Source organism: Barbus barbus (genome assembly GCF_936440315.1).
Source record: "Barbus barbus genome assembly, chromosome: 37".
Lineage (NCBI taxonomy): Eukaryota > Metazoa > Chordata > Actinopteri > Cypriniformes > Cyprinidae > Barbus > Barbus barbus.
This window is the reverse complement of record NC_136715.1, coordinates 2,599,262-2,618,783: the sequence shown is the minus strand read 5'-3', so window position 1 is coordinate 2,618,783 and position 19,522 is coordinate 2,599,262. Positions and strand designations below refer to the sequence as shown.

Sequence of the window (19,522 nt, the reverse complement as noted above, 5' to 3'; positions counted from 1 at the left end):
AAGACTGCATTCATGAACAGCTCTACTGAGACAGCTCAGATGTTACGGCCCATAAAAGTAAATTTCACATCTGAACAACTGCAAGATAGTGGCGGAGGGATTCTTTTGGCCCATACCTCTAACAATAATCAATGATAAGTCCAGTGCAACAATTCTAAATGAAAATATGATATATGTATGTATTTTTTTTATTAATTTACCACACCCTAAATACATGTTTCGTACCTCAGGACATCTACACCAGGTGGTGTGTGTGAGGAAAGCACAGAGGACACTTACAATGGGCACAATATGCATGAGCGTTGAGGCAATGGCCAGTGACAGCAGTAGGAGTAAAAGTCGTAGAATTTTGTATGAGTACGCTTGTACAATATTGTATGAATTTGCTGATTTGTTAAATTGTATCAATTATTACTACTTCGATTTGACACTTTGTTGGGGGTTCTTGCTGATGGGGCCGTGGAATAAGTGTGATAAGCAAAGTTTAAGAAACATCAAATGCTGTGCAAAATGTTATCTGCAGTACAGTTCAGTCAAGGTGCTGAGACCAACACAGACGTACCACTGGAAGTGTTTTGGTCTTCTCCGTAAACGCACAATACAGCCAAAATCAAATCCCAGGACAGGCCCTCCTTTGGTCTTCCCTTTCAGCTAAAACAAAGAGAAATGCATGTTGAGACAGTGTTAAAAATGATCTGTTACCAAAATATTTATGTTATTATTAACACGTAAAATAAGGATATTATAACTAGCAAAACCTGTGAAGGGTTGAATCTTTGAAGGATGTGTTCAGCTTCTTCAAGATCAGCATTGGGAGCTTCGAGTTCAAGTTCCCTGCAGCTTTCTGTTAGAATCGGTCAAAATTATGAGATTATGAGATTTATAAATGTCATGAAGCGCAGAAAGAGAGCAAGAGAGCAAAACTATGTGTAAATGAATTATGGATTGCAGTTGGGAAAAATAAGTGATGGCTTTGACAAGAGATGATTTCTTAAAAGAGCTGCAGGAGAATGTGATCTGACGGAACTACAAGACAGAACAAAATATTGATTTCTAATATCTTCAGTACAATTACTGCTTTAACTACAAATACCACAGTAAAACTACGGTTACTGTGGTAAAAAAAATTTAAGAGTAGTGTTATTGTGCGTTAGTAACAAATATGCACTTCTTCCATTCAGATAAATGTTGAATCATTACATAACATATATCGTCTCTTCCAGGAGTTGTATGTTTGACTCCCCCTAAAGCCATCTTTAATTCATAAATACTAAAATCTGCATCTAAGGTATCTCCAGTAGGGTTCCTTTTCATCAACACATCTGGATGCTGACTCTTATTCTTATTTCTATTCTTTTTAATATCCTCTGTTACATTATCATCACTATGGATTTTAACAAATACTTTAGCCAGCATTTCAGCCTTTTCTTTATCTGCCACAGCCATTTTTCCTACATCATTTTTTTAAAACTGGTATAACTTGATTTCTATATATTCCTCCCATTTTTCTAATTGATCCCCACATTTCACTTATGTCAACATCTCCTCCTATTGAATTACACCAATCTCTCCAGTACTTCTTTTTAGCTGTTCTTACACTTCTTCTCACCTCAGCTAGTGCTCTCTTATAATAGATAAAATCTTCAAATAAATTAGTTTGTTTAATTTTCCTAAATGCTTTGTTCCTATTTTTAACAGCGGTACTACATTCTTCTGTCCACCACGGAACTGCTTTCCTTTTTTACATGATCCCTTTTTACCTATATCTGTATCTGTTACCTCACACAATACTTTACATATTTTCTCATTATACTCCTCTATATCCTCCATCGCATTTAAATCTACTGATGTTATTTCTACCTCGCTTAAATACTCATACACTTCCCAATTTGCTTTTTTAAATCTCCATCTTGGTGCTAAAAACACATTATGCTCCAATACACTCATCCCTACCTTACATAAAATTATATAGTGATCACTACCCATAATATTTTCTTCCCACACATCCCATATACATTTATTTGCTATCTCTTCAGAAACCAATGTTAAATCAATTGCTGACCCAACTCCACGAACCAAATCTATTCTTGTGTTTCTGCCGTCATTTAAACATACTAACCCATTACGGTCTAAAATTTCTTCTACTACCCCCCCATTATAATCATCACTACTACTTCTCCATAAAGTGCTATGTGCATTAAAATCTCCACACCAAATTACTTTAGTATTTCCTTACCCAATAACCTTCTCTAATTCTTTACTTAGTTTACTACAAGGATTATAATAATTTATTATTCGAATAGTTTGATTCTCTGCAAATACTTCTATCACCACCAGCTCATATGCTTCAATCTCATTAATGACTCTGTAATCTATATCATTCTTAATAAAAGTGGCCACCCCACCTCCATTTCCTGCCCCTCTATCTCTCCTTACTATATTATATCCTTGCAGTACAAAATTTAGGTGAGGTTTTAACCACGTTTCTTGAATGCAAATTATATTAGGTTTCTTATCTTGTTGATCTATATACCTCTTAAATTCTGGTCCATTTGCAATAATACTTCTGGCATTCCATTGCAAAACTGTTAAAACCATAATTATTATATACTTCCACATGAAGTTTGAACACTTGATTTAGTCATTAGCATGTCATTTATTTTTTCCAAAGTTACTCCGGCTACATTCAAGTATCTCTCTGCTGCCCTTATTATGATTTTAATTCTTTCTGTTCTACTTCCCGTTTGAGCCGAACAATTTATCACTTCGGCCATAAATAACACGAATTCCATTTTTCCGATCACCAATTTATCCTCATTTGTCTTCTTCTGAACCAAGGCAATTTCATTGCCTTCCTACTAACCACCTCTCCCTGTCTCTGCTCATGTCGTTTTGCTTTCTTTGCGGCTTCAGCATATTGGAGCCTTTTTGCTCCAACGACCTTGCTCCCTTCAATGGCGCTTTTAATTTTATCAACAGGTACATCAGTTGGAATTCCATAGATGACACCTCTTAACCATGGTTTCCTAGTCATCACTGTGCTTGATACCGTATATCCAAGCATTGAATTAATACCCAGTGCCTTCTTTTGTTGTTTTTCGTCTTTACACATAATAATCACATTTCCATCTCTCAGGGTCTTTGCATTATTTATATCTCTTAACACTCTTTTCAGAGCTTTGGTCAATTTAATTGGGTTTAATGTCACTCCGGGTTCTCCGAACTTCATCATTACTTTAAATTCTTCCACCTCAATCCTACTCACGTGATCCTCCTTTCCACTATCCGTAAATGATCCTTGGCTATTGTTTTTCTTTCTTTTCCGCTTTGCTATTCTACTCCATTCATTCCCTCCAACACTCCCGCTACATGATTCATCCTCCATTTCCGGATCGCTACCGTCATTTCCTGCCATCAGTGCTCCAGTCACAGTCCAGCGTCGTGTGCCGGTTCCTACCCACTGAAATAATTAAAATAATGATCTCTTTAAACAGGAAAAGATTGATACTCTTACCTGTTTGAAGGTGTGCGCGCATCAGGTGAACCGGGCCTCGCTGGTGACGTCACTTCCGCTGAAGATGAGCGTGGTGTTTGGACGCATCTGCTCTCCACAGAAGATAATGGGAAGGATTGGCGTATCATATGCACGCAAAATTGGCTTTTGGCATGTGCATTATACGCAATTGGAAAGTGTAAAGCCATGTTATTTATACGCAGATTGATGAGAACGGGTTGAAATATCACTATAAATCAATATGTTATAAAATACATATTGTAAATGAGATAAAACACTTACTTTCAGAGTTTTCCTGTTAAAAAGCAACCTCCTCGTCAGCTCCACACCGCAAGCCGCACATAAATATCGTTCTAAAACAATGTGATGTTATAAAATTAATACTGTGTGAATAACATAAAACACTTCATCTCTGTATTTTCCTCGTTTGCTCTGCATCGCAATTCACGGGTCAAAGAAAGTAGCGACTGTGAGAAAAGTTTTTTTTTTTTTAATAGTTTTTTTTTTTTTTTTATTGAATGCATGAAAAAAAATAATTAAGTAACAATAGTCATTGTCAAATCACAACAACAGTCCAGGGTCATTCAGTTTTTCAGTCCAGAGGAAGTGCAAAGTCCTTCCACAAAGCCACTGCTCTAATCCCTTTCAAGTTCATAGAGAATTCAATAGATTTAAAATACATTTTCATTTCAAATTTGAATTTTACAAAAAGAGGTTTGCACTTAGAAAATTTACATTTATGAATATGATATTTAGCTAACAGGAAAATACGGTTCATGAAATAAGTATCACCTTTTTTTCACATTCATGAAAGCCAAAAATGACATTTCTATAAGTAAACTCAAAATTAGGATTCACATAACATTTGATAAAGTCAAGAATGTCACACCAAAATGATGTTGTGTGAGAGCAATTCCAGAATAAATGTAAAGATGTTTCATTGTTTTCTAAACAGAAAGAACAGTTGGTATTAATATCATTCTTAAGTCTTTTAAGAGAGCACTTATTCTATGTGCGTAAATTCTATGAATCAACTTAAATGCAATTTCTCTCATTTTGTTAGTAATTAAATATTTGTGAGGTAATATCATGGAATATCACTTACTAAACCATTCCAATAAGAGATTACATAAGGCACAGAAATAGACTCCATCTGAAGCAAAACTCAAATTTTCTTATTGTTTTTTGACTTGGATGACGAAAGGCACTGTTTTCCAACTAATGTTTTACAAAGATCCACTGAGTGACATGAGATTGGAAAACAAAGACCTCTAAAAGCATGAGATCTCATGTAGCACTGCATCAGCAACAATTGCAAACTCTTTCGGACTAACAGGAATTCCATGCTTAGCTAAAAACTCAGAGTAATTACAGATTGAACCATTTTGATTGAAAAGCTGAGACACAAAAATAATACAATTTTTAATACCATTTGTTCTTGTTATTCCAGATTAGATACGAGTGAGGTATAAAATTGTGTTTAAAAATGAGGGACCAAGCCAACAACATTTGTCTATGAGATAATTTGACAGGGATTTTCATGATGTTATAGTTACAGATTAATATTTATCCAATTATTAATATATTATTAATATTAATTATCCAATTTATTTTAAAGGTTTTGTTTAAAGTGGTGGAATCAAGATCTCAATGGCGTTCATAAATACAGATTTTCTAATAAAATGAGTTTTATTCTTCCAAACAAAGTTGAGAAGCATTGTATCAGTTTTTTTTAAGAATGGCAGTCAACATTCAAAGAGAGAGCAGCATATAAGGAGCTTCTTCCTAATTCATTTTTTGTTATAATAACACTTAAATAAGATACTTGATCTTTGATTTGAATATTACACATTTCTGTGACAAATGACATTCTTTGATGGACATCAGTTCACACTTTGAGAGGTTCAAGAACAGGCCTGATGCTTTGGAGAACTGCTGGATATACTTTAATGCTAAAGGAACTTGATAAGCATCTTGCAAAAAAAGAGTGGTTTCATCAGCAGCTGACTGATGAGTAGGGATGGGTATCGTTAAGGTTTTAACGGTATTACTACTCTTATCGATACTGCTTATCGATCCGGTACTTTAACGGTATTCTTATCGGTACTTTTTGTTTTACTTTGTTTCTTTGTTCATATTCTTACAGTATCTTATCTTATGTATATAAAACACTAAACATGCCTGCACTTCATCAATTTGTAAATGCAGCAGTGTGCAGGTATTTTTAATGTTTTATATACATAAGATAAGATACAGTAACAGCATGAACAAAGAAACAAAGTAAAACAAACTGACAAATACAATAAAACAAACACACAAACGAAATGAAATAAACAGTGCTTTAATTTTTCCATGAAGGTCTACTAATATTAATGTTCAGGTAAGTTATAGCTACAAAAGTAATCAAATGTAAATGAGCACTGCATAGTTTTCACTGTATGTACTGATAGATTTATGTTTATTAAAGCTATAACGTTGTTCAGATTAAGAGCTGTGGGTGATTTTCTCTTTGTATTTTGTTCTTTGATTAACATTGATGGCTCAAGCTCCAGTCTGACACTTTAAGCGATATACTGACACGCATCGGATTTTCTCCCAGCTGTTCTCGTCCACTTAAAACATAAAAGTGAAGACTCTCATAACCGGCCATTTTGACACATTGTGTGTGTATTTTTTGGCATATTTTTGTGTGTTATTTCAACGCGCCCGAAGCTCAAAGTGTACTTTGCTTGTCCGTTTTGGAGCACGCCGCCGCGCAGGCACACGCGCGCACACACATTTCAGCCTGGGGAACAGCAGATTGTACTTTCAACGTTTTACTATCAAATATGTCCTGCAATGTAGCAACAGTAAAGACGGCATTTTATAACAATCCTTGATTGAGCTGATTCAGATGTTAAGTTTTGGTTCGGAGGAACGAATCCGCGCCGATGAAGGGAAGGGAGTTGTGAAGAAATGCGGCTATAAAATGCGGCCAAAATCGAAAAAATAAATAAAAATACTTAGCTTAATATAACAGCCATAGGAAAGTGTGAGCAGATGTTTGAATAGTTGGTTCTCTCTTCTATCATAATTAAACAGGACTTTCATGTTGCGTGTGTTGAAGCTCCTCCGCGTGAGCGCGATCTGGCTTCTGAATTGCGCATAGCAAAAATGCATCATAGACAAATGTTTGAATATTATTGCACATAAAAACAGCTGGCTACATTATATATATATATATATATATATATATATATAGAGAGAGAGAGAGAGAGAGAGAGAGAGAGCAACAATAAATGTATGTGTGTTTTCTTAACTTCTCCAATACCGACAGAAGTACCGATAACGTCAGAGCTTATCGATACTCCGGTCTTTCATAATTTAGCCCCGAGACCGATTAAATACCGAGTTTCGGTACCCATCCCTACTGATGAGTATCTGTTTGTCAGCAATAGAGATACCATGAAGACCACTATTAGAAATATAAGAAACGAATATCTGGGAAACTAGTAAAAATAAATAAGGGGATAATGGACACCCTTGCCTAATACCACGTGTCAAGTAAAATCTAGGAGAAGTACCATATTTTAATTTAATTGTGCTACTACAGTTGTAATATAGAGTTACATTTACATTTACATTTATGCATTTAGCAGACGCTTTTATCCAAAGCGACTTACATTGCATTCAAGTTACAGTTTTTACATTTTATCAGCTCTTGCTTTCCCTGGGAGTTCTTACTGCCTTACAAAAATATTCACCAAAACCAAATTTTCAAATGTTCAACTGAATCAAAAGCTTTATAAAAATCCAGGAAAATAATAAACTTATTATGTTCCATCTAAGCACTATAATCCAATAAATCTAAAACGAATCTAATATTATTCATTATATGTCGGTCCCTCATAAATCCAGACTGAGTCTCATCTATAACAGTATCCAAACAATCTTTAAGTCTTTTAGCAAATATCATGGCGAACATTTTATAGTCATTGTTAAGGAGTGTGATGGGTCACCAGTTGTCTAAATTGGTAAGATCTTTCTTAGGTTTAGGAATTAAAGTTATGATACCTTGCATCAACAGATTAGAGGTAAAGCCTCTTTTTCAATACTTTGTCTAAAAACCTGAGTTAAAAAGGGAGTAAGTTCATCAGCAGATAATTTGTACAGCTCAGCTGTAAGTCCATCACACCCTGGGGACAAACTCTTAATTGCTCTTTGTACTTCCTCAGGAGTAACAATGCTATCACAGAAAAATCTATCACTTTCAGATATAACCTTAACATAATGAACCGAGTCTAGAAATGAGGACGTTGTTTGCTCTGAATACCTTGAACTATAAAGATTCTTGTAAAAATTTTACAGTGTAGTTTGCTATTTCCTTTGGATCTTTAACAATCTTGCCATCAACACAAAGTTGTTCAATTGTTGAGAGGGTAAAATTATGCTTTTTAAAATGATGCTTAAAAAACAATATGCGGAATTGATTTCTCCCTCTTCAAGCCATTTTTTCCTGGATCTTATATAAGCACCCCTAGACTTTGATAAGTACAATTCATCCAATTTCATTTGCAAGTCTGCAATTTCAGATTTTTCCTCTAGAGACATGCAATCAAAATTATTAGACCGAGATAATTTCATGATTAGGTTGTCTTCAAGAACCCTTCTTTTTTTGGCTAAAAGTGTTCCAACGTTTCTTAAATTAACACCTGTCTCAAACTTAAAAAGCTCCCAATTGGTACCAAAAGAATTTCGAATTGTGGCTGTTTTCCAGTAGCTAGCAATTCATTATTTAATTTTATCCTTTGCATCTGGTAATTCTAACAGTGAACTGTTAAGTTTCCACAAAGAAGCTCTGCATTGGCCTGTTACATAATCTGCCATTAAAGGGGTATTAATAAAGATAGTCTTGTGGTCAGTCAACGGGGTACATTGAATGCCGACATTCAGATCAAACTTTGACATACATTTTGATATGAGCCAATAATCAATATGAGATTGTCTTGAACCACTTTTATTGGCCCAAGTAAACTCTAAATTGTTAGGGAATCTCTCTCCAAATGTCCACCAATTCAAACTTGTCTATTAGGTCTAATAGTGCAGGACTAGAACAAGCGGTCCTTTTTGGAGGACATCTGTCCAAAGAATTATTAAATGACATATTAAAGTCTCCTCCTAGAATGAAAAATGCATTAGGAAATTTATTAGACCAATATGTAAGCTTCACATCTAATTTGTTTAAAAAAAAATCATTATGCAAAGAATTATTGTACCCATATATATTTCCGAGAATTACAGTTTGTTGATTAAGTGAAATTATTAATAAATGAAAATGACCTAAGCTATCCGATTCTGACCCTAATATATCCCCACCAAATTTGTTTCTCAAGATGCTTACACCAGCTGTGTGTTCGGTGCCATATGAACTCCAAATATCGTTACCCCACTGAGATTTACAACATTTGTAATCATCAATAGTCGAATGACATTCCTGAAGAAAACAGAAATCTGATTTGTGTTTTTTAGCAAACAAAAAAAGAGCTTTTCGTTTGACACGATCCCTGAGGCCCCTGGCATTAAAGGATATTAAAGACAATGACATGAACCATGAACAATATGGAAAAGAAAAGTTTGAGTGAACCAAAAGAGTACACTCGTTCAATCACTATCCTCCAAAACGTGCAACAACCACAACAGCAGCTCAACCGGGAATAAGGTGTTCAGATTTAAGTTCAGAGAATAACAACGATACGCTTAAACTTCAGCTTTCCAGTAAAGATTTAAGAGCCCAAAGTAAAGTAAATAATTAGCAATAAAAATAAATAAATAAATAATAATAAAACAAAATATATAAATATATAAGCATACAAATAAAGTAAAAAATATATAAATTATATAAAAAAATAAATAAATAGATAAAAAACAACTCGTTAATTAAAAAAAAAATTTAAAACAATAAATAAAAATTATTATACTTATCAAGCTAATCATTTAGAAGAAACAGTTGCTTGTTGAATAAGCATTGCCAACATGTTAAGTGCTGGCTACGTCTTTAGTGGTCACTCTTTTACGCTCAATCACAGCAAATGGACCGTTCTCTTTCCTTCCCATCTCGCCTTCTCTACCGTCGGCCACAGGAGAGATCTTGCATCCTTGTCTCTCTGCGAAAGATCTTCGAAGATCTTGATCTTGTTTTCCCTGAGAAGGACGGACGTTTTGGCATCTCTCCAAACTTTGTCCCGCTGGGACCACGACGAAAATAAGATAATTATGTGACGAGAGGATCTTTCCGCAGCAGAACGAGGTCCCAGCCTATGAGCGATGTCAACTCCACGGGGCAGCTAAGCAGCGATGCATTTAAACCATCGAAGTGTACACACACAGCAGTGAACACACACACACCATGAACACACACCCGGAGCAGTGGGCAGCGATTTATGCTGCGTCGCCCGGGGAGCAGTTGGGGGTCCAGTGCCTTGCTCAAAGGTCTCACCTCAGTTAGAGAGGGTCTATGGATTCATGCGCTTGCGATCATTGGACTTTGGACTTACAATGACTTAGAGTTTAGGCAAAATTTAGCCCGGCCTTGGCCCGAGACAGCTTATCAGAATTACCAGCCCGAGTTTATACTGCTGTTTCGGCTATTAAAATAGTTCAGTTTTGTGTGTAATGGCAAAATTATTATATTTCGTTTCGTTTTTTTATTAAGTTAATTTAGAAAAACGTTTGGAGCATTTTTGTTCGTTAAATAGCCTTTTTGTGTTTTTAAAGTAACGACCAAGCGGCCAGCTGCATGATCATAGCCTATATGTTTGATCAATTTAGCCTTCTCATATAGCTATCATCACCACTTGCCTAAAATAAAATCTATAGATATACTAAAACAGTTCAAGTATATAACAACGTTTAACCGTTAAACCTGCGCTATAATAATAATGTGCGCTAAATCTAAGTTTGTGCGGAGAGTGGAAGCTAAAGCCCGCTCTGCAGGACATGGAGGCACCAGCAAACACTTGGATTGTTTTCATTGGAAACAAATAAAAATAGCCTACATCGTCATTTTTTTATTTTTTGATAAAGGTAGAGTAATACATAATTCGGACCTGTAAAGGGTCTACTTGTATTTGTGTGCACTCACAATACCAACAAAAGGTTCTTTTATAAAACAAAGAAAACAAACATGATGCGCTTTCTGCGTCTTGAACAGGATCGAGGCTTCATAAAAATGAACCGAAGCGGAGCGAATATATGCCTCACAGACATGATAAATATATCTATAGAAAGCTTTAAATTATTACTTAACGAAATAAAACAATCGAAAACAAAAACTCTTTTATTATAATCTTAATCATAATCAATAAAGATGCATTTCTCTCTAAAGGCGCGTCTAATGAGGAGTCTAATCAGTAACTTCATCCTTGCGACACAGACTCAGAAAACATTAGTTTATTAGTAAATAATTCAAATATTTCCTTACTGTTTCCCGCAGACACATTCATGGTTATGTTTGCTGGGGGTTTTCAGCAAGCTTTAGCCTATTGCGTGCATTTGAACGCAGAACTATTCCTCTGCTGCTGAGGGACACTAAACACCATCGAGCTGCTCTCAGTCGCTGCAGCACGGTCTCCTGTTGTTTCCACCAGCGCGGCAATTCTTTTCATCACTAATCGATGGATGTCTACAATACAAAAATAAGGAGAAACCCAAAACAGGCCCGATGCCCGGCCCGCGTCTGAACTATGACGTGGAAATTGGCCCGAAGCCCGGCCCTAGAGAGGCGTAAAAAAGTCGGGGCCCGTCGGGCCCGGGCCGAAATGCAGGGCTCTACAATGACTTACTTCTTGCGTTGTCATCCCGGCGGGAGGTGTGCTAACAGGGCTTGCAGCAGGTGAATCGGTCGTGCCATTAAACTGCCTTGTGTTCTTTTTGCCATGGTGGCTGCAACGGCAGAATGGATTTCAAGAACTGCGCGCGCAGATCTACGGCCAATGTTGAATCCAACGTTTATATTTTTCCTACGAATCTTTGAGTTAACATGCACTAAACATGAGTGGAATGAGTTTGCACCGAGACAAGAATTCGTCACAAGAATAGCATGTATAGTTATCTTTATTGAAGTGGATTAGGTTTAAATCGTGCATGAATTAATGATATTTTTGCAATTTTACACTCAATAATCCACGATGATCACATTACACAAAACTGAAATTGCACGTCAAAATAACACAATGTCAATATTTTTTGAGACCCCCCTAAAATTTCACAAATCACGTTTTCAGGGGAGCCCATGTCTTATTAAGGGGAGCCGTGCTCCCCCCAACTACAATTCCTGCCGGACTCGAACCCGGGCTCTTCAGGTTACAAATCTGACTCTCTATCCATTAGGCCATGACTTTAGGCCCCCAGTAGTGACGTGAGGTGTGGGCAAGTATGGTAACCCATGCTTGGAATTTGTGTTCTGCATTAATCCCATCCATCTGCAAACACAGTTAAAAAACTTAATTGGCTTTAAGACTTCTTTATGTATGGCAGTGGTGCTATATAGCACCTTAACCACCTCAAAGAACCGCTGAAGAACCACTGAAGAACCATACAGGGGCTTAACAGGTTCTTTATATGGTAGCGGTGCTATATAGTACCTCAATCTCCTCAAAAGAACCGCTGAAGAACCTTTTTTTTTTTAGAGTGTAATGTATTGTGATTTTTTTATTTTTGGATAGGGTTTTGTTAGATCAGATCTGTAAATCAGATCCAGCCGGATGCCAGATCCTGTCAGAAAATATCAGTTTTGTCTGGTTTTCAAACAACTTGTTAACAGCAAGTCTTGTCTGGTTCCCAACACTGTATTAACAGTCTTCTATCAGCCAAGAAGTTGACTGAATAAAGCCAAAGAAGAACAGAAACAGGACATAAAGTAATAATGATAAAAATGAGCAGAGTTTATTGAATAATCTTAGTTGTGTATGTTTCAATGCTCAGTCTTCATCTGACCAGCACAGATTTACTGCTTCACAACATCTTCCTGTGATGTTAAAACCTTGAAAAAGAGACATTCTCTTGTCTATTACTCATGAAAACAAATATCTCCAATCATAAGATTAGAACGATAAGGAAGAAAAATGGTAATAATAATAAAATAGTTAAAAACATAATATAAATGACAAATAATCAAATGATTAGTATTAAAATGATTATAGATGGTTATACAAATGATATGAATAATCAAATGATAACTTACATAAATGGATAATGATTATAAATGATTAAATGAAAAAATAATTAAATGAAGAATAAACGAATATAAAAGAAAATAAAACACAACACGAATGTATGTTTGCTCTCCTGAACACACACACATGGGTTGCTGAAACCAGAGACTCGTCTTGAAACAAGCAGGTCACAGATAAGAAGTCATTTCCAGGCACAGCCCAGTACACAGAGCTCATGGGAGTTTCAAGAGCACTCGGGGAAAAAGGAACTGGACGTTTCACAGGACATCCCAATAACAGACACTAACAGGTTTTGATTGATTTTAAAATGAAAACAATTAAACTAAACATGCTGATTTCACTAAGAAAATTCAGGAAATATTACAAGTTCCTGACCTTACTATTGTACACCAACCAGGCCACTCTTAAAAAAAAAATAATAATAACACACACACAGCAATAAGCATATTGTAATAATAAAGAGGTTGACAAATCAGCTCGAATTAAAGAATATCAGTACTTAGAGAAACAAATGTAATAAGATATATGGCCAAATTAGACACACAAGTGTGAGTTTAATAGTTGACAATTTAACAGATAACAAGATACATGTTCCTAAATGGGGACAGGAATATAGAAAAATAGGCTTACAATGTGATCATTTTATACATTAGAGATATAAATGAATTATAAAATGTTATATGAAAGAAAAACAATCATTTTTAAATATAGAGAACAATTTGAATGATATAAGTGGGTTAAATATTAGTTTTTCAGGATGTCGGTGCAAGGTTGTGTCAGGAAAACCTGCGCCAAATAGATGTCCAGACGATCCGCTGTGGCGACCCCTAATGGGAGCAGTCAAAACTGAGAAAGAGATTTTTAGGATAAATTTATAGTAAAATGTTACACGTAAATATTCAAAGGTAATTGATACCTGTGTGACTAGAATGAAAATGACACTTCTGAACCCAGTAAAGATATACCGTTTTTTCGACCAATTGAGAATCCAAATCCCAGTATTTTGACCTCCACCCCACCCAAACCAATATATGCACCCGTGTCGACTCCAAGTCCCACTTTCACATCAAATGGACCGGCACTAGCTGACGCACTGGCAATTTCAGCCTGAGCCATTGCTCCGGCCCCGAGTATAGCCACAGTGGCTTCAGCTCCAGCTGAGGCGTTTGGGCCTTTGGCTTCTACCTTAAATACGCTGCATTCAGCACTAGCTCGTCCAACTCCTGCTTCCGCATAGACTCCAGCCTTCGGAATCCTCTTTCCTGTTTTGTTTTCAAAAGCTTCCGCATATGTTCCAGCTTGAGCATAGGTGCTTTCTGCATTAGCATCTGCAGGTCGGTCAAACGTGTCAATCATGCCTATGAGACCGCTTTCAGAAGCAGTAGCTGATACAAGTTGCACACTTGGCTTTTTTGAAGTAATCCTTTTACATTTCCATGTTTTCTTTTTGAGTAATTTCTTATTAATATCACTTGAAACAGTGAAATCGACTCTGGGGTTTTCTTGTCGCAGACATTTGGTATAAAGTGTGTCACATCCTTCATCTGAAAATAAAACACATTTGTTTTAATGCAGTGCAAATATAGGCAGACATTTAGAAATTTAGCAAGTTTGTATGAATTTACGTCGTCATAGCTGCCATTTTACACTGAATACAATTAAAAAAAATTATACATTGAATTTACTAATTTTTTTTAAGGTAAGTGGGTGCAATTAATTTATTTTAGCCACATTTAAATAAACTAATTTTACTGAACGTTAGTCAACTAAATTTGATTATTTAAATGTAGCTAAAATAAATTGATTGCAACCACTTACCTTAAAAAAAATGAGTAAATTCAATGTATCATTTTTTTCAGTGCACTACAGGAAGCAGAAAGTCAATAGACTTCATGTCTCTGTATTCAGAACATTAGAACACTGTAAATGTGACGAGCTGCTTTTACTCCTCCTTGCATGCTACAATTTCTTTATTTGGTCTGTCTCAGGTTGAGGTTGGTTTGCCTCTTTTCACGTCTTTATAATGTGGTAGTAATATATTTTTACATATTATATATTTTTGATTAAAGACACATACAGTCAAACCAAAATGTATTCAGACACCTTCAACATTTCTCACATTATAACAGTTTATTCGCTATAGTGTAGAAAATGGTAATAAAATATGACAGTAACTTTGTCAGAACAGATTCATCTTGATATTGTCAGATAACTTTGATAGAAAGGTATGTATTATGTACAATCAACCAAAAATTCAGACAACTGTTAGTATGGAAATATTTACATAACTATCAATACTTTGTTGACCAGTTACCAAGCAATGCTTAATTTTGTTCAGTCTGTGGAGTAAAAAGGTCACATTAGCAATTAAAGAATAAACACTTAAGTAAAACGTGGTCAGGTCAAAGTGTCTGAATACTTTTGGTCCCAAATTAACTGGTAGTCCACTGTATGAAGAAATTTTGGGAATGTCACAGTTTACTTTATTTTGCTCTCCTCACTTACATAAATGAACTATTGTGTCCTGCACCCACTAGTTAAAAAAATATATATAAAAATTATAAAATATATTCATCTGTAAAATAAACAGATGAGCTTTAATGCAGTGCAAACAGACACAGATGTTTAGAAAAACAAGCTTTATAGAAATGCACATGGTTTTGCACTGAACATTAGAAGACAGTAAATGTGACGAGTTGGTATTACTCAACCTAATATTTATGTATTTGGTGTGATTCAATCTGAGATTTGATTTGCCTACATCTTCATAGTGTGTTAGTATTAATTATATATTTTTACATAATATATAATTTTTTAATTTAATAAAGACACATATTTAAGATTTTTTCGAATATGACAGCAATGACCGATTTCTTTGACCTATATCATTCAGTGTTTGGGAATATTGAGAAACACATAACAAACTAAATTGAGTAAATTAAGGAAATAAATGCATAAATAAAATACAAAAATTAACAAATAACACTGAAATGTAGACTCTATAAAAAAGTCAGTGTTAGTCAATATTACAATACACTTACTAGTTTCTTCTTGTTCATGGTTAAAATGTCTGGTATCTGGTCCATCAGAGTCTTCATCTGCAAATAAAGCGAATGAGCTTTAATGCAGTGCAAATAGACATAAATGAGAAGAAAAACAAGCTCTGCATTAAAATGCACTTACCACTTTCACCATCCCAATGGTGGCTTGACTTTAGTTCTTTGGACATTTCAGTGTCTCACAAGTTTTCAGTCTCAGTAAGTCTTTGGTGGAGTGTCGTTGTGTCTCGGTGTGTACCGCTGCTCTCTATATATATACCATCGACCGAAAGTGAAAGTAAAAAACGAGAAGTCCTGCAGTAGGTTTAATTGAAGCCCAAGTTCTTGATCACTTTCCATCCCATATGGAGCCCATTGTCACTTAAAAGAAATGTACAAACAAAAGTGTTGTATGATGAACAGCTAAACTATGACTAGTATTATTTGTTCCTGTTATTTATTAAAACTGAAGCCCTAGAGGATCACATCATATCCTGTCTGAAAAATACTAGTCTAATGTGTTCATCCCTTCAGACCCTGACAATAAATCCAACACACACTCTTAAAAATTAAGATTCTTTATTTGCATCAATGGTTCCATGAAAAAAAGTATTCCAACATCCATAAAACCTTTCCATGCAATCTTAAAAAGTGTTTGCAGAAGTCACACGCTCTTCTTTACTTGAAAGAGGATCTCCTGCAAAATCTTGAAAAGGTCAGTTCATCTCGAAACTAGCGTTTGCTTTGCTTCCCAGACTCAAGGTGTGGGTGTCTCTCTGCGTCACTAGGGGATTTCTGGAATATTACCAGTAAACTACAGTTTTAATCAGTCCTTGCAATTTTCTGGGATGAGAAGTTGTAATTACCAATAAATTAGCAGTTTGATGTTTTGGTTGTCAGGAACTCGCTCATGCCTATAGACTGAACATGTAATACATATGATGCGCATGGCATCTCCGTTCACGTTTTTGTAGTTTAAACAGATGATAGCGGTATTGAAACCAGTTTTCAAAAGTTTATGTTTCCAGACCCCCAAAACACTGTTGTCATGCAAATGTAAGTTTTTTAGTTGAAAACAGTGTTGTGTGTTGAATGCACTAAAAAATATTGAAATACAAGCAAGTACATTTGTAGTACATTCTTAGTTTTTTGTGCTGCTTAAAAGTTATACACTATAAATACACTAATTAAAATACACTTCTACTTCAGTAGTACTTCAGTTCAATTGCAAAAGTGTACTGAATACCACTGGTATTTAAATTGATTTTAGTGCATTCAAAGTGTACTACAGAGGACTTTTATTAGTGTGTTTCTTAAATGTTTGCTTTGAATGATTTAAAAATTAGTTTAATGGGGGCCTGGGGAGGGGAGGTATCCAAACCACATCAACTGGTCACTGGAGTTCCTCAGGGATCGGTTCTTGGACCCCTCCTCTTCTCCACATACACTACATCACTGGGTCCCATCATACATGCACATGGCTTCTCCTATCACTGCTACGCCGATGACACACAGCTCTATCTCTCTTTTCAACCAGATGACCCAACGGTAGCTGCACGGATCTCAGGCTGCCTGGCGGACATCTCGGCATGGATGAAAGAACATCACCTACAGTGATAAGTGCTTGGTTCTCACAGTGGCGATCAGTGGTATTAAAGCTCTTCTATAGGGATAAATGAGAGCTGAAGGTGGCAGGGAGTTGTGCTTTATCAACGCTGTCATCAGTACACACACCACTGTGTGATGGAATACAAAATCCTGAAACAGAAGATGCTACCCTCTCCTCATTCCCTGCAATATTGACCATTTATTTCAGCATGACAATGCAGATATTCATTCTCCCAAGGTGAAAATCCTTCGGTGGACATGTATTTCACTCAATCTTAACGCTCTTGAGCAGCTGTGGGGGATTCTGTGGAGACGAGCTGAGCAACACTCCCCGTTAAAGACCAGGGAATTTAAGGAGCTCGTCCTCCAGGAGTTAAACAGGACAGACGTGACAGTTTGTCATGAACTTGTACACCACAGAAGGGTCAGAGCCGAATTAAGTACTAGAATATTACACTTTGTTGAATTAGGTATAGGGTGTACGCAATCCTTCATTTAAACAAAATTGACTAAGTTATCATTTTACAGATATTAATGGCATTCTCTGGTTTTATTAAGAATATGTTGAATACATTTAAATTTTGTCATCTTTCTATGAATTATATTAGTGATCATTAAGAAAACACATATTTTCTAGTTAATCAGAGGAGGTGTACTCATTTATGCTGTGCACTGTATGTGTGTGTATATATCCTATATATATATATATCGATCATCGCTTGTTATGATTTTCATGGGCGTAGAATTTAGTAGAGATGCTATAACATGATCCCACCAATATCAGCCACTACTAAATTGTCCCTAAAATAATTTTGATCAAAGAATTGAATGTCTGTCTGCTGTTACGTCCCCAATGCCAAAATCAAACCCACGTCTTTGTTGTGTTGGAATTCAACAGACAATGTGATGGCTGCTGCACATAGAGAAGCTGATTTAAGAAAAAATTGGAATTGTCTCTTAATTCTTATTTTATTTTTTCCCAGAGCTGTATAATGGGGGAGCATGAAACACTTTTCATGTTTTAAAGTCTGTTTGTCGATTTTAGGGTAATTTTCCATGTCAGATGCCAAAAAAAGGCAAAGAAAAAACTTGGTTAAAAGAAAAAGAAACAAAAAAGAGGAAGTCATTTTCTGCTTGTATTTGCATTTCTAAATGTCAGTGGGCATTCTATGACATTTAGACTTAAGAAATGTATAGGGACTTTCTGCAACACCCTGAGGTGAAGTGAAGTGACATACTGCCAAGTATGGTGACCCATACTCGGAATTCGTGCTCTGCATTTAACCCATCCAACGTGCGCACACACAGCAGTGAACACACACACAGCAGTGAACACACACACAGCAGTGCACACACACACACACACACACACACACACACACACACACACCGTGAACACACACCCGGAGCAGTGGGCAGCCATTTATGCTGCGGCACCCGGGGAGCAGTTGGGGGTTTGCTCAAGGGCACCTCAGTCGTGGTATTGAGGGTGGAGAGAGCGCTGGACTAATTCCCCCCACCTACAATCCCTGCCGGCCGGGGACTCGAACCCGCAACCTTTGGATCACGAGTCCAACACTCTATCCATTAGGCCATGACTTCCCCCAGTGATCGTCAGGAAAAATTACACTTCATATACTTTACTACACTTGCTGATAAATGAATATTGACTAATTACTTCCAGTGATGAACCGACACTGTCATTAATATATATAAAATGGACTACTATATAAAATATTATTATCCAGTTCAGCCATTGAAAACGGCTTCATATTTTTGTGGAAACGGTGTACGTTTAATATTTCAAGAATAGAAAGTTCAAAAGAACGACATTTATTTGAAATAGAAATATTTTTTTAACATTAGGCTATATATATGTCTCTACTGTCCCTTTAAAAAAATTATTTAATGCATCCTTGAATAATTATTATTTTTTTAGCCTAAATCTTACTTCAACTATTTAAATTGCAGTTTTCACAAAAATGTGAAGCAGCACTATTTTTTAACATGGATAACAATAATAAATGTTTCTCGAGCAGCAAATCAGTATATTAGAATGATTTCTGAAGATCATGTGACACTGAAAACTGGAGTTATGATGCTGAAAATTCAGCTGCAGATCACAAAAATAAATGCTCTTTTTTTAAAAT

General features: G+C 35.9%; 1 protein-coding gene across 1 annotated transcript; it reads right to left on the bottom strand.

Annotated features, from left to right (window-relative positions):
* Window positions 1–12,418: 12,418 nt before the first annotated feature.
* LOC306856724 (uncharacterized protein) lies at window positions 12,419–16,012 on the bottom strand. Its single transcript, XM_079396141.1, has 3 exons — window positions 15,910–16,012; window positions 15,768–15,824; window positions 12,419–14,270 (listed from the first exon to the last, which is right to left on the bottom strand). The coding sequence occupies exons 1-3, from the start codon at window positions 15,953–15,955 to the stop codon at window positions 13,651–13,653; spliced, it is 723 nt and encodes a 240-aa protein (XP_079252267.1). The 5' UTR covers window positions 15,956–16,012; the 3' UTR covers window positions 12,419–13,650.
* Between the last annotated feature and the right edge of the window lie 3,510 nt (window positions 16,013–19,522).